This window comes from Chlamydotis macqueenii, chromosome 13 (assembly GCF_036417535.1).
Source record: "Chlamydotis macqueenii isolate bChlMac1 chromosome 13, bChlMac1.mat, whole genome shotgun sequence".
NCBI lineage: Eukaryota > Metazoa > Chordata > Aves > Otidiformes > Otididae > Chlamydotis > Chlamydotis macqueenii.
In genome coordinates this window covers 14,821,635-14,845,018 of record NC_141568.1, presented here as the reverse complement: position 1 = coordinate 14,845,018, position 23,384 = coordinate 14,821,635, and the positions used below count along the sequence as shown (strand labels likewise).

Here is a 23,384-nt window from a genome sequence, read left to right as displayed (position 1 = left end):
GCAATCCCCAAGTGTGGTGGCCAAGAGTGCTCTGCCCACATGCTGGCCTCTGCGGGGGGTACGCTCCTTCCTTTTCCTTGCTGCCACGGATCTGCTGTGGACCTTCCTCATCCAGGGCAGCAGAAATGCCCTCAGCACCCAGATCCACAGGGTATCAGCATTAGGGTCCCAAAAGGACAAAAATGAGGTGAGGAAGCAGGGAGCCCCGGCTGTGCCTGCCCTTGCTGTGACCATCCTGGAAGGGTACCAGCTGCCTGCTGTGGAAAACTTCCACGGCTTTGTGGGGTACCACAGAGAGCACTCAAAGCCGGGGTCCTGAGGGCACGTGCATATTGCAAAGCGGCATCCACAAAAGGCCCTCCCAGCATGAAGCGGCTCAGCCGAGATGCTGAACTGCACTTGTGAAGGTTCATCCTTGCTGGGAACGGATCTGGGGCAGAGAGCAGTTCTCCCAGGAGCCAACATCGGCTCATTCTCAGCATTTTCACTCACCGGTGCCCAATATGCAGCTTCAACTGTCCTCCTTTAATGTGATTGTGGTGAAAACACAAAAGCCAGCCAAAATCAAACACCACACAGCACACATGAGGTTCAGGAAATCAGAGTCCAACACTGGCAGCACTGGGAGCCCATCCTGCTGGGGCTGGGCTCTTTGCTCAGCACCCAGCTGTCCTGACGCACGGACAAGGCATTGCATGTTTTACAGCCTTGATTTACTCTGCCTCCTCCAGCACTTGATGTAGTGGAGAAAATGTTCTATGACTCAGCTGGAGGCAGCAGAAGGAGGTCTTCCCTACCCAGAAAAACTCCCAAATCAGGGTCCCCAGGGCAACCTGTCAGCCTCCAACAAAACGCATGGGCTCCCGCTCCTCCTGGAGAAGCCTGCAGGGCAGGACAGAACCAGTATAGCCCAGCAGCATATGGGACTCTGCACTGGTGGCTGGGGACTCTGGGCCCAGAAACCATTCTCAGGTGGGTGCCTGTGTGCATGGCAGGGGAATTTGGGGCTTAGGGGCCCAGTAGTACAATGGCAGGTGAGCACAGCCTGGGAAGGGGAGGACAGCTCAATGCTGAACCTGAGGGTGAGCCCCGTGCTCCTGGAGAGGGTCACGTCCCAGCAAACTTTAGGTCATCCCCTTCCTTCCCAGCTTGTGCTCAGAACCCGCCACCTCGGGATGCGCTGGACCTTTTTTTCCCTGGATACATGAGAGACCAGGAAACCCACCTTCACTCACCCCAAAGGGCGCAGCAGCCTTCCTGCAGCACGATGCAAAGCCAGACCGGCCTCCTCCTGCTCGCCCTGCTGCAGCACAGAAACCAGGCTGGAGTTACACACCTCCTGGAGAAGGTGGTCTGCCCATGACCCCTCAGGGAATGTAGTCCCATCCAACATCCATAGGGCCCTACGGAGAAGGGACCACTGTCACCCCACACAGCTGGGACATCAGAGGTGCAGGGAAAAATTGGGGGACCATCAGCAGGGCAGACAAATTAATGACTGCAAAAAAGGAGGAAACTATTTAGCAAAGGGCATAGAAAATTTTATTGCGGACAGAGCTACTAAAGAGCTCCATACGTGACTTTGTGTCTGGTTCTGTGTGGATAAAGGGTAAGAAAATACGAGGTCTGCGCAGGGGCACCTGCTGGAGAGAAATTACTGATGCCTTCTGGGTGGAGGGACAGCTAGCCTTTGGAAACCCTGAGCCCAGTGTTACTGCAGGGTGTAGTTTCCTTGCAGGACAGCAGACATGAGGAGAAACAACTGGAAGGACTTTGTCTAACTGGGATCCATCGGTTCTGGTCCCTGCAGACAAGCAGTGCCATGTCTGCTGGTCCCACACACATCTGCCTTTCCAAAGGATCACACCACCTTGCCAGAGCAGCAAGGGAAGCTGCGAGGAGTGTGACCACAGGCCAACCCCTCCTGCAAACTGAGACACAACAACTTCAACACCACCAGGAGATTTCACTTTTGCTGACCAATGGCTCACACAATTCGAAGAAGAGTCAAGGCTCCTCATCTAAGTTCTTTCAGGAGTAAAAAAATCAGACAACAGAGAAGGATGGTAAGACAGCCCTTTAAAGCAGCTCCGGGGTCACTGAGCGTATCTACGCTGCTGCGCCAGAATTTCCCAAGGATTGTCCCAGGGAGTGCTTGGCCTGGATGGTCCTGTCTCTGAGCCACACTTACCCCATAAAGCCTTCAGCAAAGGGAGGGCTCCCCTACGCCAGCTTCCGCTCTGCAAGGATCAAGCGTTTCCAGGAGCCGTCTCCTTGAAGGAATAACTACTTGAAATGGCCACTGCATGAGTACCATGCAGCAGGGTGCTGGCCAGGTGACAGTGCTGGGGTGCTTCCAGCTGCTGGCATTCAGGGGTGTTCTTGGAATGGGCTGAGGCTCTCAACATGCAGCAGGTGCCTTTCTGTCTCTCTGCTGAGGTGAGCCAAACCTCAGAGCAGCAGAGAAGCCACCATGAGCACTGGGATAATGGGCAACAGCAGGGCTGGGAAGCACATATGTCAAAGCTGGGAGTCTAGCCTGCCTGCCCCATGCTGGCTGTGCAGCCTGAGCTAGGCAAGGGGAGGGACAGCTTAGCTCGACACATGTAGAATCACAGAAGGGTTTGGGTTGGAAGGGATCTGTAAAGTCCACCCAGTCCAACCCCCCTGCAGGAGCAGGGACATCTCCAACCAGATCAGGTTGCTCAGAGCCTCGTCCAACCTGGCCTTGAATGTTTCCAGGGATGGAGCATCCACCGCCTCTCTGGGCAACCTGTGCCGGTGTTTCACCACTGTCATTGTAAAAGTTTTTTCCTAACGTCCAGTCTGAATCTACCTCCCTCTAGTTTAAAACTGTTACCCCTCGTCCCATCACAACAGGCCCTGCTGAAGAGTTTCTCCCCATCTTTCCTGTAGGCCCCCTTTAGGTACTGGAAGGCCACTATAAGGTTTCCCCGGAGCCTCCTCTTCTCCGGGCTGAACAGCTCCAACTCTCTCACAGCACCTGGCTTTGTCTTGTCTTTCCCTAACCTGCACCTACCGTATTCTGGAGGAAGAGTTGTTTGTGATTTCCATGCATCAAAACATTTGGTAGGGTGATAAAGACTTCCCAGGCTTCCTCTTCTCTGCTGGTGCACCTATTTGTTCACACACACCAGCAGCGTGCAGTGCGGGAGGCCTGTCCAGAAATGGTGCAGCCAGCCAAGACAGTGAGGCAGGCACTGCACAGGTGCTGTGGCCGTCAAGCGACAAATCACATCAGGCACATCCATGCCAGTGGCAAGGCCCATCGGGATGCGCGCATTGCTGCTATCCCGGGCTCTGAGGTTAGCTGGCTGCTAGGCAGATCTGGGCTTGCTGGCAGCCCTGGCCTCAGAACTCAGCCAGGAATTTGGAAAGGGGCATGCTGTCTGGGGAAGCCAAGAGGGCAGGGAAAGCCGAGGCACTGCAGCTCAGCAGCCCAGACAGCTCCCCACTTCTCACCACCAGCACACGGCGCCGTGACTCACAGCACTGGCTACGTGCCGCGGTGTCCGCTGTGGGATTTTTCTGCACTACAGAGACTCCAGGCTTGGCTGCGGACTAATGTGGATCTGGCAACCCAGGAAACTGAAAGGTTTCAGGACCTGCTGTATCCCAGAGCTTCTGATGAGAAAGCTGCACTGGGGGGCACCCCAGGCTGCCGGGAAGGCGGAACAGGTCAAACCACGCTGCCTTACAAAGTACCTGCTGGTGGACTTGGCTTGAGGAGACACAGTGGAAAGTGGCGTAGGGACAGGGCAATCCTGAGGCTACTCCCTGACCCCCTGCTGAAGCCTCTGCATGTGATCCAAAGACTGACAGGGTGCAGGCAGATAGAAAATTCAGTTTTCAAGGTGCAGGGAACAGCAGAGATGGAACCTTGCTCTTCCCCATGCACTCTCCCAGGAAGCTACTGCAGCCCAGTGTGCAGAGGCCAGGAGGGTCCAGCCCTTTCTTGTGGAAAGCGCTGGAGCTCTCTCTAGAAACATGCCTACCTCAGGATTGCCACTTTATTGCCTCTTGCCTTTGGCTGAGTATGAGAAGTGTCTCACTGCAGCCTGATGGCAAGCACACAGTGCAGGGATGAGTCCCTCAGCACTCTGTGGCGTATGAACGCTGCCGTCCTTAACCAGTGGCAGCTCTGGGCACATCCCTATCAGGGGACACTGTTCCTCCTTGACAAGGAGAGTGGAACTGGGCTCGGGAACACTCCTGGCTTAGAAAGAGGCAGCAACCAGCAACAGTGATCCAGCGGGAGTTTTATGGCCTCTCAGCTATTTCTGCTGGAAGATGGACAGCATCAGGTAAAGGGACGCTGCCACCTCCAGGGAAAAAGATGAGTCACCGGAGTAAAAATCTCTGAAAAGCAATATATAAATATAAAGAGAACCTCTTGCCTTGTCCCCAAAGGCTATGGCTTTGGAAAGCTGATCACTAGGCCGCTGTGGTGTTTGTCCTTATGTCCTCAAAGCATGGATCATGTCTGCTCACATGCTGCTTGCTGGTGCATTTTCTGTGGTGTGGCTCAGATGTGCTCTCACTGGGCTGGGGCTGAGAGACATGAGGTTCTCCACTACTCTTACTTACAAACACAGTAGGAATCTTAGAAAAAAGTTCCAGGTCTCGTTCCACATGTCTGTCTTGCTGGCAGCTTTTCCTTTTTACCTCAGGCCGAGAATGGAGATTCTTCTTTCTGTCACCTCTGGGAGTATCTGTGGACAAGGGATAGTGTTGAGAGCTGCTTGAGCCATTCTTAGGAGGCCTATGAAGAGCCGTGCTCCCAAGGCGAGTCTGAAACACAGGAATCTCATCCATGGACTCGGCAGACTCTGAGTGATAGTCAGCTGGAGGTCCCGCTGCCTGGATGAGGCCGATGCTGCTGGGGGGCACAGCAGCTCTCAGAGGAAAAGCTGGCACCAAGAGGCGAAGGCTGTGGGAAGACGAGGTGGCAGCAGCCATGGCTGGGAACTCTACAGATGGAAAGAAAGGAAGAAGAAAGCTTAAGGAGAGCGAGAGAGAAAGAGAGATCCCTCAGCCCAACAAAGACATCAACAAGCCCAGGAACTCCAATATGGCTGATTCACTAGTGTTAAAGAAAATCATAAATATATTTAAGCAAAATTAGAGATGAAAACGTACAGAATTCTACACTCAGCAGTGTATCCAAGTCTGATCATTTTAGAGTATCCCCAAGCACTCAGAAGCACTCATTTTCACTCCTTAGGCAAGTTAACTTTCTGCCAGCGCTGGGTTTTCATGACACTTCCTTTCTGTCTGCCAGCAACCAGAAATCCACTCCAGAAGCAGAGAAGCTGGTGCAATCTCACCTGACTGGGGATGTGGCAAAGAAGGCCAAGGTCTATCGTGTGGTTTAGACTTGCTGTCCACTGCTGAGGAAGAAGCTTTATGTGTCTTCTTTCTTCTTTTCTTCTGGTGCTGTGAAAGCCAGCAGTCCAAGAGAAGGGAAGTCACTTTATCAGCCCAAAGTAATGGGACAGACAGTTTTTTTAATTGCTACCTCTTTTTAATTCCTCCTACTTTTAACAATGAGGTATGGCCAAAGACCAAGAGTATTTTATAGTTTAAGACTGAGTTACTATAAAGCAATGACAGAGAACAGGTATTTAACGAACACACACACATTATCTGCATACAGTGGTCCTCTGTGTGTAGGTACCTTTAAGCTGTTGTCTCATACAGCTGGAAGACGTACGAGACACTGGTGGACAAATGCATTTGCAGAGTCAAACATGAAGAGGGGACCAAAAGTCACATAGCAGAGGACATCCCAAGAGAGAGATAGCTCTTGTCCAAAATACAAGTATAGTTGAAAAGGAATTTTTTCTTATCATCTAGATGACAAGACTTCGATTAAAAAACTTGGAGGAAAAGGGGAGAGCACCACCACCTGCCATTTGAGCAAGGGAGTAGAGCATCCGGACGCAGACACACGAATATCAAGAGTGCAGAAAACTTGCTTTTAGACAGCTGTTCCATACACTCAAGCTTCATATCCACACAAACCATCTTTCCCTGGGCAGATGCTTTAACATCCATATTTGAACATATAAACTGTTGGATTTTGCTTTACAGAAACACGCACAACTTGTTATATCAACAAAGCAGTACAGATACAGTCACTGAACTGCACTGGAGCAGCTAGACATTGCTATTACAGCTGTGTTACAGCTGAGCTGCACGCTCATGAGGGAACTGCAGACTATTTCTGATCACATGTGTGAGCTGAGACAGGAGAGTAGCACTTGGATGTAGTGACTGCAGGGCACAGCCACAGCTGCAGACACACGGTAAGGACAGGAAGAGCATGTGCACCAAAGGGAGCCCCAGTCTGCACCAGAGTGAGCATGCACCCACGCAGCTCTGTGCCTCGCCAGCTACAGAGGTTACAGCACACAGCAAGCCTCCTGCTTACCTGAGAAGGGACCCCAAAGTGAAGAGATGGGAGGTCAGGGGAGGAGCCCTGCTCGGGGTCAGCTTCATCGTTGCGGACATAGAGCTTTGGAAAGCTAAAACACATGGCAGATATACAAGATCATTCCCTTAGACATGACTTAACTCATGTCCACTGCTTGCACATACACATTAGTCTGACCAAAGCATCCCCTGCCTTGCACAGCATTCCCAGGAAAACTGCAGAGTAACTTTTCCTGTACAACTGTGCAAAATATGAAGGCTTTTGTCTCCACTCCCCTGGGACATGAGTTCATAGGTAAGGATTATTTAAGACAAGAATGCTGTTTTCGCATGACTGCCTGTTTGTGTTACAAACTTTGCTGTTGTGAGTCATCTCTTGACAACCTGAAATCAAATAACAACAAGCTCAATACAGGAATCACAGGACAAATCAGGCAGCTTTAAAGTAACTTTAATATAAGCCAGCCTAAACAGTATCCTAGGAAAGATATTTTCACAGGGGAGGAGAAGCAAGTACTCCTGTAGGTGTCCATCCTCCTGAAACAAAGATTTCAGCATGCCTTGGTCAAAACATCGGCGCTCCCTATCCTCCTAAGCGCTTTTGTCTTAGGGTCCAGCAGTGACTTTGATGACAACTTCCCATTCACCATAAATGCTGCTGGAAGACTCCTATCTGTGACTTTACTCACCCTTTTCGTGAAGGAACTGTCAAGAATTCCTCTACTTGAATGCCAGGGTCTATATAGCCACGGTTTCCTGGAAAAAAGCCTGCTTCCTGGGAAAAAGTTAAAAAATAAAAAAAAATTGTATATATATATATAAAAAAAAAAAATCAACATTTTCAGACCAATATAGCCAATACAGAACACAGAACAGAGAAGAGGGATTTTCACTACAGACATGTCTTCTCCTCCTTCCTCAGCCACACACCAGACATTTTCTGTTCTTACAGCTGGTGCAGCCGAAACTCAGCAGGAGTCTGCTGCTTATTCATTCATTTCATCCAGTGAGTACTTCACAGGGCTCAAAATCAAATCAGAGCACATTTATGGAGACAAGCTTAATAATTTATTTGGACTATATTCAAAATATCACTTAAAGCCTCTATTAGTTACACAGTTCAATCACAGGAGTTAAGCAGTGAATGCAAAAAAACTTCTTTTCAAAATGGAGGTGAGGAAAATGAAACCACGCAGCATACAGGAAAAACAGAAAGTATCTTGTGTTGCTTGTGTGAATCCTGTATGGCTAATAACAGTGCTGTTTTTTAAAAAATAGTGCAATAGCGTGCTCATCTGCCTCAGGTATAGATGAATTCAAAGTAATGTCATCCTGAACTTTAAAATTGCACACTTACATCAACATATAAGAAGACTCAATGAATAAGCCTCCTAAATGCAAGTGTCTGCATTATAGAAAAGGGCTCCTAGTTCTCCCTCAAAAGGACACAGTTAAGATGGTCGGAGTACCAAGCGATGCAGGGCTTGAAGCCCCATTCTTAAAAAGGACAGACAGTGCTCAGGAGAACCTTGACATTACTTTTCAGCTGCTCTTAGACTTGAATAATTAGCAAAACAACTTCCTCTTAAACAATTCAGTGTGCAGTGACTACGAAGACACATATATATTTTAAGGCAAAGTTTAGGTCGTAAAGATGGAGGGATTTAAAATGTGATAAGCATTAGCTTCCAAAAAAGCTTAGGCAAGCTCACAAAGATGTATTTGTCATAACAGCCTCATCAGTAAACTTGAGAAAATGAAGTCAAAGTTGGACGTCCCACAAATGGGTTCCTGAGAGACCCAGGGCCTCTGCACTTCAACAAATTCATAAACAATGGACAAAAAAGCACAACAGTGAGATGAAGTCTGGTGATGATACTCACTTATGTAAGGCAATAAAAGTGAAAGCCAGCCACAAACAGTTGCAGAGGATTCTTGCAAGGCTGAATTATGGGGTGATAAAATGGCACAAGAAAATCAATACTGCTAGATATGGTAAAGTGGTGCATGTGGGAAAAGTAGTGCAAACTTTACACACAAAGCAACAGTGTCTGAACTAAAAAAGAATTAATGGAGCTGCACATTCAGTGGCAGCCAAGAAATCATGTCAGATTATGGGAATGAAAAGGAAAGGCATACTAAAAGAAAACAGAAAATAATTTCATGTTGCTGAATAAATTCATCAGCAGCCTGGATACTGGATTCTCCCCAGCATCTCCCCCTACAAAGACCTGGAAGAAGGTACAGGGAAGAGTGACAAGCCCAGTGAAAGGTATGGAGCAATTTCTGTACAAGAAACAGGCCAGGGCTCTTCAGTCAGGAGAGGAAATACTCAGGGCAGGTATGAATGGAGAAAGCAAATGGGGAATAATTGTTTACCACTTCTCTAACATTTAGGAAGCATCAAGTGAAAAAAATCAGGTAGTATTTTCAAAAGAAACAGAAGAAAGGCTGCATTTTTGACACAGCATGGAAATAAGCTGTAGCACTCACTGCCACAGGATGCTGCAGGCGCTAAATGTTACATGGATTCAAGAAGAAAAGAGAAAAGTTTGTGTGAGAAACCAGCAAACACAAAGCTGTTTGAAGCTCTGTGCTCCAGAAGAGAGCGAGAGGGTACTGGGGATGACAGCTCCTGCACTCTTTCTCAGCATCCACAATCGGCCAGTGTCAGAGCCAGCATACTGGTCTGATAACTTTGGCCGGCCTTCTTTACACGCCAGAAGAGAGATTTCCAATATTACCAGTTGCTTTCGAACATCTTGGCATCAGTGTCTGCAGTCAGTACACCAAATGTACAAAAACGTTTCCTCAGATCTCCTTGGGACCAAATTCTTAACATTTACATTCAAGCCTCATGCTCCTGAGTCACAAGTGAAGGAGACCAGACGCAATCTCGTGTCACTGTAAGCGCACAGGCAGGTCTTTTCAGAGGAAAGCACGCCGTGGCTGGAATGAGCTGCAGCGGGAGACATCCTCATAAGACCGCACAGAGTAAATGAAAACGATCAGGATTCAACATCCACAGCATACAAACAGGACTGCAGGACTGGCATTTCACAGGAGATTAATCAATGATACATCTTGCCAATATCATGAACAACTACTTTCCAAGTAAGGAATGAAAGAGCTTTTTAAATCCATTTTGTCCATTTCAGCTGTCTAAATTATGTATAAGCAAAGCAGCCACATAGAAGTAAACCATTAGAGCTGACTAGCAGAAGCAAACGGAAGACGACTCAATCAGCAGAAAATACAACGTTCTCTCAGGGTGACAAAACCTACAACCAAAGCACAGAATCCCAGCCTCCCTCAGGTCCCACAGCCGTTAGCAGGACAGCCATCATCCTTCAACTGCAACAGCAAGACAAATCTGCCTTTCCAATGGCGTGATTAGGATTCAGCTGAAAACAGACTGCTAAATCAACAGACCGCCCAAACTCATTGCAATTTCTGGTCATGCGCAGACCTCCTCTAGAGGCTGAATACCAGCTGTGTCCACCACGAGTTTCATGTTTACAACTTCAGGATGAATTCAGGTCCCTTGCCCACTGCAGCTGCTCTTATCATCAACTTCAGTGACAGTCAGTGCCCTGAAATGTTGTCTGGCTAGATGGGAGGCAGAATTGAACAGGAAAAAAACATGGAAAGTGGATCTAGTGCAAGTGTTGAGGCTGAGAGTGAAGACTAGGTTCATCTTAACCAGACATTGGAAGAGAGAAACAATATTGAAAATGTGAGGGAAGCTGAGTAAAATTCATGTTTATTATTTAAAACCAACCTGAATCAGTGTCCAAAGCAAATTCAAAGCTTTAGGAACGTGAAAAAAAAAAAAATCGCATCCCAGCTGGCCTCGCTATGAAAGCCAGCTCCCCGGTGTTAAGGCAATTATGCATTAAAGCATCCTCTTTGGTTTAGTTTATATTTCTTTGGACTGCTATGCAACTGCCTGCAGAAAAAAACCTGTTACTTGCACAGGCAAGGCAAAGGCTGTATTTGCATTTTTTCTGATATCTGAACCACTTAAGTTTGCAAAATTAGGGCTTTAACTTTGTGCATGTTCTGAAGAGGATTCTACAAGCACAAAAGAATCTTTTAACCTGAACAAGAATCCTTTAACCTGGACATAGTCTAAGACTTAACCATAGACAAACATGGAAAACTGAAGCCAAAGCCAACACCCAAGCTTGAATAAGGCTCAAACCCAAGGATTAAAGGGAAAATGCATATTTCTTTTTACTCCCTGCAATGAATGAACAGTTAAGACAAAGTGGGAAGGGGATGATTTCCATTTTATGCTTGCAATGTCTTGGATCAATTACAAAGGACTTCTGTGTTCAATCTGAAGAAGGCTGTAGTCAACACAGCTCACAAAAGGCAAGTCATTTGGTGTACTCCTACTCCAATCTATTTGTTTGTGTTTATCTCTGGTTGCTACGTAAGAAACAAGGAAAATCTGGTGGGTTAACATTTTTCTTAACAATGTTACTAGGCATCATCCAGTCTTTCTTGTTCCCCAAGGTACAAACTGCAGTCTTGAAACACAGAACTCTTTTTCACCCTGCTTCTTCCAGGCTTGCTGCCTCAAATTAACCATATTCACACGTATCTAGATAAGCACCACTGCAGACAGGAGAACATCATTGGCTACATCCCACATGTGGCCACACACAGAGTCCACCCCTGTTCAGATATATTTTCAGTATTAACCAAAATCCAGTAACTAGGAAGTGATTAGAGCTAATGCTTTATTTTTGCTTTAATTTTCCTGGTAAGCAAAGCTCTATGAAAAAAAGTGCCAAATATTTTTGTTGTTATGGAAACCTCTGTTTAAACTGAAAGCTCAACTTTTCCAAGGCAGTAAAAAAACACATATACACATACTATACAGAAAGGGGATCAGCTCACTTTCCCCTTCGCTTTGATAGGAATGAGTCCAGAGCGATCCCAGTATCTCTACACAGAATACTTGGATGAAGTTTGGACTTAATTAATTTCTTACAAAATATAAAACTAGTTGTATAGTAGGTAACTTACTTGCATAAAACCAAAAGTTACATGAGATCGCAGAATCACAGAATAATTTAGACGAGGAAGAATTTCTATAAGTTTCTAGTCCAAACCCCCATCAAAGCCTGTACAAAATTTGTCCCGTCAAATTTTGAGTAACCCCAGGGACAGAGTTGCCTTGCAGCAAAATAAATTACACTGAACCTCTCAATTCCTTGCCAAATATATATGCCACTGCAGAGCATAATAGCATGAAAGAGCTTGTAGAACTCTTACTGCAGAGACACAATCAACATCACGGTAATCATAAGGACCCTTACCACTACATAGACTTAATTCAAAGGCAACCAGATATGACCCAGATATCTGGGTCATTTCTGTACATGATTGGTGCCCTTTTCTTTTTCAAGATGGTTAAACTATTTGGTATTATTAGCTGCTTGATGATTAGCCACAGTTTCTCCAGCCTTAGGGCCTGGAGCCATGACCTGCCATACCACTCACAGAAGCCAGCAAGATGCCACCCAAACAGATGGTCCTGTCCTTTCCAGTGACAGGACCCTTCCTACTCTTCAGTCATCCTTGTTCGTGCTGACGCAGGCATTTATGTGACTGCTTGGTGAACCGAATGGGAGGGAGCTGGGGCAGCTAAATACAAGCTCAACTATTTTTTTAAATAAAGTTTATTCTTACCCAGATGAGTTCCTCCACCCTGTTCACTGTAAGACTGTAACAAACAGCTACGCTGGCAGAAGAGAATGGATAGTGCAGAACAAGTGGTTGAGGAAGAGAGAGTGGGTGGGACTGATTCCTTTGAAAGGACCACTTGCTTATGCCTAAAGTGTTTATCGAATTACACACTTTCACATCCTACTCAACTCCATCAAAGTGCCTCTAAGGTCTTATCTTTAGCTATTGCCGCTAAAATTTGGAGCTCACAAAAGTGAAGTAAACATTACACTGTGGACCAGTGAGGCTGTTTTTGAGAAATGGTCTGAAAGTACAAGTACCTGACTGGGTCTCACTTGGGAGGAGCAAGACTTCTGTTGCTTGTCTCCCTTGTTCACCTCTTGCTGGGGACGCTGCTGCAGGATGTACTCATATGTGGTCAATTTGTTCCACACTGGGAGGAAAGAAAGAGAGCTGTCAGCGCAGGAAAGGCCGCTCCCTGATTACACTTACACAAACAGTCTGAATAACTATGCAATCAGATAGTAACTATAAACATGAAAAGACTGATACTCTAAATCAAAAGTACCTTTGCACTGTATATCTTACTATATCCTTTATTGTCATCATCACACTTTCCCATAGTCCCACTATTCTTCTAAAGACTCATATACACGGCACAGCCTTCTATACTGTAATTTGTTCAGCTCATTTCAGAGCAAATCCTCTACTCATACCCAGTAAGGGTAAGATCTGTATCACACAGAAAGCTCAGTGAGTGGCCAGAAGGTCTGCGATGCTAAATGGAGAAAAGAAATTCAGCACATTAAGTGTGTCCTGTAGAGGAGATTGAGACCTTTAATGTCCAAACAGTGAGCAATAAATGCCCAACCTGTCTGGTACCAAATAGATGTGTTCAGAGTTTATATGTGCCTGAGCTCACGTGCTCTTACGGTCTCCCCATATAAACACATCTGCTTCCATGAATGACCAAAAGCACATGACATTTCTGAACAGCTTGGTTTCTTCATGAGAACCAAAATGTTACGAGGATCCAAAACTCAGACATTCCGCCTGTAATGGCCCTGTTATGGTAAGTATTTTCAGAGCACAAAACCCAGAAATGGATGCTGAAGGTTTTTAGTGCAGGGCCTGGTAGTCATTCTTCCTTTTTACAAAAGCACAGTAGTTAAAGCAGATGCCTAGGATGTGGGACATGCAGACTAAAATCCTTCCTCTGCCTGAAGACACGTGCATCAATAATATCTTACCTCCCAAAACCATGCCCTAAACACAGGACTACTTCACAGGGAAGTGGGGGAGAGCAGGGGAGAAGGCGTCCCTCCTGTTAAAGCAATGACCTTATGAAGAATTAAGAATTCAATATCCATTTGGCCGGGAAGACAGAGCATAAAAATGAACATGAGTCTGCAGCCAAGTGATTAGTGAATGCACTTAATGGGGACAGAGCAGGGCACTGGCAAATGCTCCTAGATGGTACTGTATGCTTCATTTGAGAAACAGAACATTGCTTCATAAGCAAAGGGCTGTAAACCATTTTTAATTTACAGTTCATTGGTTTCTGAATGCTTAACAGTCTGACTTGTAAAATATTTTCATAGACCTATTTAGTTTAAAAATACTGCATTTGTCTGGCCAGGTAACACTGCAGCACATACTGTGCAACATATAATGACAGCTTGTGAAGAGCCCCATAACCTTTCCTATAATCCTTTCCTATACTTACTACAATTTTTTTTTCTTTTTATCCTGCTTACTATTGGCCTCTCAGTATTGAAGGGTAAAAAAAAATCCTGCCTCCAAGCTTCTGAAGTGCCATGCTTCACTGAATGCCTCTAGAGCTGAGGCTGAATCAAGACCTGTAATTTTGAATACATGGACCTATTATTTTGAGAATAACCTACTTTCTTCCTTTTCAGTGACAGCAGTGAGCAATTAAAAACGCAACAGTAATTCTGAAAATTTCACTGTGCTGATAACAAAGCTAGATTCTAAAATTTTACAATCACACCTGATTTGAGACATTTTGTAAAATGTGATACTTACAGGCAATACCACTCACAGGGGTGCTGTTTTATTTCTGCAATTTAATTATGGAAAAATGAAGGTTCATGAAGAAATCGTCATGAAGGTTAATTATGCTGTAATTGGTAAACTGTATTTCGAGTCCCAAAAGGGGTTAGACAGTTCATTCCAACACTGTCTACCTTAAAGCACTCAGATGAGACTACTGACAATTACATGTGTGAAATAAGAGGAATTTAAACCAGACATACTTTGTCTATCTCCCTCAATCCCAGTCGTACGGGTAATGCACGCTCATACATAACACACAATACAGGCTCCAATATGGTAACACCGCTCCTTTTAAGCAAGGACTTACAGACCACACTTCAGCACAGCTGGAACAAGTTTCAATAGGTGAGCAGATTTTAATGTAATAAAACTTTAACAAAAATTATCAATAATTAATTTCTGTTTCCACGTAAATTATAAAGATTTAAAATTGGGTCAGAAACAAAAGCTAATTTGGCTCAAAATTCATTGTGAAAGAGGAAAAAAAAAAAAAAATCACAAATCACTCCAAGACAACAACAACCAAAAAAAAATCGCCAACCCAGAGCAGAACTGGTGTAACACACACACGTTTCCATTTGAGAAGAGAAAGCAAGTCTTTATCCCAAGGAAGGAGCACCCTCTCGTGGACATTGTACACAAAGACAGGACAAATACTGCTCGGTGCAAAACAGAAGAATCCTTTCTTTTTCATCCAAAGGAAATCTTTCTAGAGCGGCCCCAGCTTTGTTATGCTTTTAGTCTTTTTACAGTGCTAGATCGACCTTTGAAATCTCCAGGCATCACCACTAACCCAGCAAAGTCAAGTTTCAATTCCACCAAAAAAGCAAAATCGCAGCGTGACCAAATTTAAGCTAAGCTCAAAGAGGCTGCAAAAGGAAAACGACGGCCAATGACCTCATGGCCTGTAACGTTAATGCCAGCTGAGGAACGCCGACCCATCCAATGCTACACTTCAGCAGGGTAACTGTTTTGCTTCTGGAACTGCACTGGTTTGTGCGGACCTAGTTTGTGTTGGCATCTCCATTGCTCTTAACTGACAACCTAAGATCCCATCCAAGGATCCTCTGTAACTGCCATCCTCATTTTTCTTCCACCACATCCCTTCTTCCCTAGCTTTGGCACCAGTGACTACTGCAAGCGTAAAACCTTTTCTCATCATTATTTATGTCAGGCAGTCAAATAGCATGGCTTCATTTTAGACAATGGATAAAACAGGTTTTTGATACCCACCTGTACATAAGCAAACATAAATATTCCTTCTTGACAGAGAAACAAGTAGGAGATCTTTAAGAAGCCTTTCTGAAAGCCTCTTCCTCTGAAATCCACAAGTCTTTTTGTGCTGATACAACACAACTTCTACAAAGGGACCTTGACCTGGACCTCAGGCCTCCTACTAGAAATTTAGATCAATACCGTCTGCATTTCTCTGGGCTATCAGACAAACAGGCTCTTTAACACAAAGAAGCACTGGGGAGCACAGTGAAGAAATTACAAAAGCCTACATGCGGAGCCAACCTGGATCTGACATCACTGGCACCGAGCTGAAATTAAACAGTTCATCCCACCTAGCCTCTCTACTGCTCTCCCACGTGCTTTCAGTTCCAGGATAACATAGCATAGACACGTGAATGCAGAGGCCCAACACAAGCCCCATATTGCATGTGCACTGGTAGGCCAGCCTGGTACTGGAGGAAAATCAGAAGTCTAATGTCAAACCCAAATTTTCTACCTGTTCAATGGCAATCTTGCACAATGTGTGTATATTTGTGACACGGCTGGACACACGGTGAATGCAGTCTGAGTAGAAGAAGCTACGAGAAAATGAAATGGGGGTGCAGATGACAAGAACATAATACCTACTGAGATAGATGTGAAAGGTCAAGAGGTGGCCTAGCAGGATCATGGTCATTAGGCTCAGAAGAATAAAAATCCCAGCCATGACCAAAATGGCAGGTGCCTGAGTCTCAACAGGGGCTGCAGGAAGAAACACAAACCAGCGGTCCGTGTGGTTCTTCAGAGCTGTAAAACAAAAAAAGTTGGAGGTAAGCAGATTGTCCAGCTATTAAATATCTCTAACTAAACTTTACAGCTGGAAATATTGTTATCTCAAAAGTAGCTGCAGACTCATTATGCACTGGAGGCCAAAGAAATCTTATGTCTGCAAGGCCTTTAGGAAGAGCAGCCAGCTCAGGAAGGAAAGACATTCCATCCTGCTGAGCAGAGATACTCTTGCAGAAATATAAAATTGCAGGAGTAAGGAATGGAGTTCCTCCTCAGTAGGAGAGCCCACAGAATGCAACCCCACATTGAGATACGCTGGCTGATTCACAGAACGCTCAACTGAAGCGCTGCTAGTACCGTCAAAGTGCTGGTCGGAACGGAGCATCATGGGGTCAACGAAGAACTCCACAAAGACGTAGCAAGCGACGAGCAGCAGAAGCCCAAGGCCCAGAATGGCAGACAGCACGCTATTCAAAAAGAGCCTGCCAAGAGGGTGAGAAGTCTGAGTGGCTTCAGTAACATCACACATACAATTCACAATCCCGACCTCTAATAAAGACAGACATGGATAGCTATCCCAAATTACTGTGACGCTTTCTTACACTTATGACAGATACTGGTTAACAGCCTTACTTCTGATTCGTTACCCTGAGGGACAAAACTGTGACCCTGTAGAGCAACCATGGTTACGAAACAGTCAAGTATATCCAGGACAGACGAAGAGCTCCCTGCATAAAATCTGAAAGCAGTGTAACACAGCACCTAGCAGTAACGACTCTTTGCTTTCCGTGTGGTTTTAGTGCAGGAATGTAAACTGAGAAGCAATAATCAGCAGCAATAGCCTCGTTATCCTTTATCTTAAACCTGGCACAGATCAGAGTGCCTATGTGCTGCTGGAACTCCTGCCAACTGGAAAGTCTTGTACGGAAAGCATGCAACCTGGATGCAGATTGTTTCAGAGACATGAACAGCACGATCATGGTTCTGTTCCCACTCCAGCTCTCAGAAGCATCAAGGACACTCAGTTAACGTCCCATAAGCTTTTCCTAATACCAAATAATAAGATTATGTTCTCTGCTTACACTTGTAGATTTTCAGCTACAAAATTCTCAGCGTATGAGCTTTATCCCTGGTTATTTGAATGTCACCGTCATGCTTGCATTTCCCATCTAGTTTTCTCATGACTGATTTTATTCAGCTGGGGTCTGAAAGAAAAGTGGTTCCGCGTGGCTGAGTACAGACTGGACTGAGGTGCAAGAGAATCTTGGGAAGAGAAGGGGCAACATTATTGATGCAGTGTTGTGCTCTTGTCACAATGCCAGGCTCTTACCAGTAATTCCTCTCTCCCACACAGTTGTTGAGCCATTTACAGTGGTGATCAAAGCCACACACACACTTGTTGCAAGTTCCACAGTGCTTTGACTTGGCACTCCTGCCAAAGAAAGGGTGGCGTTAGCATGGCAGCACCAGCTCATTACAGCGACTTTCCAGTGACACAAAAACAGGGGGATACAGCAGTAGAGATCCTGACAATAGTGAGAAAACCTTCTACATCAGGAATACTTCAGCACCCAAACATATCAGCCATATTGGCCATCATTGGACCACAATCCCAAGCACTGCAAAACTTGCCTTTTTGATGCACTGTGTGATTTCCAATTTGGAGATCACTGATTTGAAACCCTTCAGCAGTTCTACAAAGCTTGGTCTTAATGTCTGCCCTCCAAGCACTTCCTGCCACCGTATTAGCATCTAGCCAGACACAAGCACACGTGTACAAGTTACACGTTGTTAGGTCAAACACCAACATCCAGATAACATGGAGCAGTACAGTCCTCTCCACACAACACGCGAGCAATTAAATAAAACACAGAATCCTGCACACATCTGACAGCAGGCACCTACCCAACTAACTGAACCCTGCCACAGGAGGAAGTTTAACTCGCGCTACCAATTTTCAGGAGCTCAATTTGAATCTTACAGTCTAACATTAAAGACTAACAGTGAAGTGTAATGGTGAAGAACTCAAGATTAGTAGAAGGAAAAGAGAAAATACTTACACATCTACATCACAGACATGGCAATGATGGTTTTCAATGACATGCACGTGTTGATTACGATTGAAGGTGGCCAGAGGCCCTAGATAGTTTTTTGCTCGCACATTTGCATCCGCAGGATCAATGGAGACTGCAGTAAGATGAACAACTAAATGGTAGATAAAACACACTCCTGGGCACTGAAGTACACAGTTAAGGATTGTACAAGTGATTTAATGCATATATTTTTTATCCTTAATACACAAAGCCCACACAGATGAGAAATGCATGGCTTAGAATCAGACATCACTATATAACTGATTGCAACACTTAATGTGAGCGTTATTAACAGAGACACTTGTGCTGTAATAAAGATCCTCTGGAAAAAGATAACTAAATCTACAGGAACAATCCTCCTTATTATGTGCTACTCTGCCTCACAGAAATGTCCTTCCTAGCACAGGAGTTTTTAAATATTACCTTTACTTACCAGAATCTGACCCCACATGCAGGCTGCTGGCATAGGTCCGTGTTCCTTAGTCCATACAGACTCCTTGGAAAGGAACAGTCAGTTAAGCTGTGCATACGCCCCTTCAGGAGACCAAAATTAAAACAAACAAACAAAAAAAGTAACACCAAGGAACTAGTATTAACCACCGTGCTTTCCTTTTCCTTAGTCAGAATCCCAAGCAAGAGACCCCTGTAAAGTAGGCTCCTACATAATTTACAGGCAGCATCCAGCATTTATCATTGTTTCTTGAAACATTATCTGCTTGGATTCTTACTTCTAAATGCAGTAGCAAGTCAAGAGCAAATGTGCTTTAGAAGTACTTCTGATCAGACTGAAGTAACTGCAACATTTGGAAAAAATACAAAGCAGCAACCCTGCACGCCTGGAGTACCGCTGTGCTTGAGAGTTTGTTTCTCAATACATTGTGATTAAACGAGCACGTGTGCTCAAGGTTCTCTAAGATTTCTCGGTTATCTGGTTCTGCTAAGAAAGCACTAAGTGGCGCTGAGCCACTCTGTCGATTTTATTTTCACCAGGAAGAAGTTACTGGAGAGATGACAAACGCAAACACCTGCTCACAAATTATAAACCCTCACCAGCTTGTAAAGTAATAAATTCAGATCTCAGGATACCTTCTTCCAGCCTGCCACTCCCCAAACAATCTAGTCCACCAAGAGCCAGGGCCTGGCCTTGAGGAAGTTCCTTCCCTGGGCACAGGTGACAGCACAAGGTGGCACTGGGAGCATTGGGATTGCTCCCCAGCACACTCCATCTCTAGTCTCTCTCCTTCCCAGCTGCAGAGGCAGCAAGCATGCGCAGCTCTAGAGAGGTGGGCTGAGGACAGGAGGTGGAAAACACATCAGACTGGGCTGAGTTAGGCTTTGCTGGGCAGCACGCAAGACAAGATGCCTTCACAGTGTAAGCACCTCGTCTTCTGACACTGCCCACATTTAGAGGACAGTTAGACGCGTGTTAAACTGCTGTTCAGGACTGTCCCATGACAGACCTCTCCTCTAGGCTTCACACTGCACCACGTTGTCTTTTACTCACAGGTTTTCTACAGAGGACAGGAGAGGGCCCTGGAAGAAGATCAGCTGCCAGCTATCACAAGCAACCACGCCGTATAATCACAAACATATAAAGCTGCCTTTCAAGACTCATTCAGTCAGCACAGGGAGGTGTGGCAGCCCATCATGACAAGGATGTTTCAGGAGGGGCTGTTTTAGTTTGAGTTCCTTCAAACCCTGCAGCACAGTTGTAGAAGAAGAATATAAAGCAAAGGAGACACATAGGCAGAAGCAGACAGCAGAAGAGCCTCAGAGGCAAAGACAGGAACCTTAACAGAGTGATGAAGGAGACAAGCAGAACGTTAGTGACCTACCTAAAGTTGAAGGGCAGAGAGGATCTCAGAATAACTGGTTTTGATAGACAGGAGAAGATCAAGATTATGGTTATAGTTCAGAAAAAGATACTGGCTCAGCTGCTTTCTCCTATGCTTTCTAAGAGAGGTAACAACCATTTTTAAAAAAATCCCACTGACAGTTTATTACAGTCCACGTTCTCCTCTTGACCAAAGGATACGATATAGCCAGCGGGCAGCCAGTGGCGGGGCAGGAGAGGAACCAGGATTCCAAAGCCAACCAGCGCAAAGAAGAAGTACAGCAACCAGGCAATGATCTGGAAAATGTGCAGGGGCCAGCTCCAGCCATTCCTTCGAGCACGTTGGACCTGCACCTCAGGAAAAGCTTCGCTCAGATTCTCTGGAGCTGTCTTATTAGAAGGTTTATTGCAGATATTCATCTACAGAAATCAAAACGAAAAACAAAATATATGTGATACAAAAATATTGTGACTGAGCCCTGGTCCTGCAGATGTGCTCCAAGGTGGACAGAAAGTTGGAGAGACTAAAATGACACATCTGAGGAGAGACTTAAATTGAGTAAAAAGAGCAAAGGGGTTATTTTGGTGGCAGTTTGGAGATGGCGTATGATATGCTGCGGTCTGGGGATGTGTTCATGTCAGAACGCTGTCATGAATGACGGCAGAACAAATGCTTTCACTTATCTCAGATACGCCATGTATTCCTTCCAGTTAATGCAGAGAAGTGTAGTGAGAGTGGGTGGCCCCACCGGAACATGTGCTCTGGAACCACAATTTAGCATCCAAGAAAAAAGAGACTTCTTTGTCAGAAACAAGGGAAGTGGAAAGACCAGAAACTGAAAACGTGAAGCAATAATTTAATGACAAAAAGGGACAAAGAAGCAGGAATTACTCCATAACACAAGTATAAAACAGACTGTTGCTAGAAGAACAAACCAGAAAGTTACGTATGCAGGATACCCATGCAGGAAGCAGCTTGATTATTCAGCAGTCCTAGAACGTCTGGACTCGTGGCAGGAGAAAGCAAGGTTTTACTGCAAAGATGAGTTACAAACCATAACCTGGAAAGCTCCTGATGTTTATGATTCCTGTTTGCACAACACCTAAGAGCTCAGAAGCGATTTCTCCTTTTTTTTTTCTATTTAGGTTGGATTATTAGTAATTGCTTTTCACGTGCCATGGAGCCAGGATGAGCTTTTAACAACAGAGAGTTAGGCTGCTCTGCTTTATGGAAAACTTGAGTGCAACAGGCACTAGGGAGCAATACAAGGTAGCATTGCAAAACCAGCACTGCAGAGCTGTGCTGGACCTGAGCTGACTTGAGGTGCCTCTGCACCACGCTCGCTCCTTCACCATTCCTTAGTAACTAAAGAGGATTTTAAATTAACATCTAACAAGAATAAGCAACTTCAATTAGTCTCATTAACTTGCACACGAGCATGCTGAAAGAAAGGGAGGAAGTCTCTAGCTCACTTGCAGTATTTTTGATAATGGTTCCAGTGCCAGAAAAATGCCGAAGGGCTGGAAAACAGCAAACGTACCAGCATGCTGAAAGAGTGAGCAGAATGATTCAGATCTTGGTACGCCATCAGTCCTAAGCAAAGGGCTGGAAATGTCTTTTGGGATCAACTGGTAGAAAAGTGGTGGGTAAGAATATAAAAGAATTTATGCTCAACAGCACAGTCTTACCAACAAGCAGCTTGGAAAAAAAAATATCCTAAAATTCTAACTTCAGCCTTTGAAGAAATTAGCAGTATCTGCCTACATTCACAGTTGCTACCTGGCAACTGGCTCATTAATGACAAGAAAGTTACTAACAATGTGATATTCTCCTCATGAAGTTGTTGAAAACTTACTTGTGCATTACTTTGAGCTACCTGTCACAAAACCAACTCAGATTATTTGGAAAAAACTCCCAGGTTTGTCCCTTCTCCTAATAAAAGCCTGGCCTGGGGAGCCAGGCCCACCCAGACCCTGGAAACCCTGTTTTGCTGCAAGGTTTTGCTGTTTTATAACACTAGAAAGTTTTAACATTATGTTATTTAATTGGACAGAATTTTTTAGGTGGCGTACTGTGACTAAAACTGGCGTAAGCTACCTCTTAGCTGAACTATCCCTGAGACTGCAGGCACCTCACAGCAGCGTCTGCCTGGTAACAAGACTCTCAAGAAGGAAGAAAGCCGCCTGCGACGCTCCGTCTGTCCTGTCTCAGAAGCTAAGTTCCTCTTGCCTTTCCCTTACCACCTGGTGGCTTCTCCTGTAGCCGATGCACTGATTATCCACCGATACTGACGAAAAGCAAAGCTGTATGTGAAGAGATTCCAGGATATAGCATCTCCCCTCCCTGGTGGGGTGCCCTATGCTGTGCTATGCCCAGCACTCCTTAAAATCCAACTGCAGAAGACACCGAATACAAAAAGCAGGGTATGAAGTCAGCGTCAGGGCTTACTCGGTCACCCGGAGATAACTGAGTTGGCACTGGTATCAACCCTGCCAGTTAACTACAAGTCAGATGGGAGTTACCAGGTTGACCCCTATGGATGTTCAGGCACCGGACAGCCAAGGCAGAGGGAAGGAGCATGCAACCGGCTGTGCCGTGGCACCGGCACCTCCCGGGGAGGTGCGAGCAGGCACCAGGCCAGGAGAGCCGGGTCCCGGGCAGGCCGGAACAGCGGGGGCAGCGCCGGGAGAGCGGGGCCCCGGGCAGCCGCTTTGGGGAGGGCGGGTAGACCCCCTCCCTCGGCTCCGCCACCTTCTTCTCCTCACCTTCTCCCCGCAGAGGCAGTTGAGAGCGGCTCCGTACCCGCTTCATGCCCCGGCGGGGAACGCTGCCCCCTCCCCGGCTGAGGCCGGCGCGGCAGCTCCCGGCGCCTCCAGCGGGCACCGGCCGCTGGGCCCGTCGCCATGGAAACGGCCGGGGCTACGGTGGAGCGCGGGGGACAAAAAAAAGCCGGGCGCGGTGCGGCTGCTTCGCTCTATATGGGCCTGGGTGTGGGGGTCGTCGCTGGGACCCCCACACCCGAGGGGGCTGCTGGCTTAGCGCCCTGGTTTTACAAGCGAAGGGTTTTACGCTGACTGGTGGCACTGGGTAATTTGGATGGGAAAGCCCTGCGCCATGCCCCCGCCCCAGTCTTTCGTCCCTAAGGGATGTGTCGAATCCTCCTGGGAATGGGGAAAACCAGAAAAATCATATCCCATCGAAAAACCTCTTTGAGTAACTT

The 23,384-nt window shown here is 45.9% G+C and overlaps 1 protein-coding gene across 2 annotated transcripts; it reads right to left on the bottom strand.

Moving 5' to 3' along the window:
• Positions 1-4,193: 4,193 nt before the first annotated feature.
• On the bottom strand, positions 4,194-23,060 carry ZDHHC1 (zDHHC palmitoyltransferase 1). Of its 2 annotated transcripts, none has more exons than XM_086758151.1 (11): positions 22,930-23,060; positions 20,365-20,583; positions 18,297-18,472; positions 17,567-17,668; positions 16,594-16,718; positions 16,096-16,254; positions 12,477-12,589; positions 7,146-7,231; positions 6,455-6,548; positions 5,349-5,457; positions 4,194-4,991 (listed from the first exon to the last, which is right to left on the bottom strand). In XM_086758151.1, exons 2-11 carry the CDS (start codon positions 20,581-20,583, stop codon positions 4,456-4,458), a joined length of 1,719 nt encoding a protein of 572 aa, XP_086614277.1. In that variant the 5' UTR covers positions 22,930-23,060; the 3' UTR covers positions 4,194-4,455. The 2 variants fall into 2 exon arrangements, with proteins under 2 accessions (XP_086614277.1, XP_086614278.1); XM_086758152.1 differs by lacking the exon at positions 20,365-20,583 and adding an exon at positions 18,763-18,825 and having other exon boundaries at positions 22,930-23,031.
• Between the last annotated feature and the right edge of the window lie 324 nt (positions 23,061-23,384).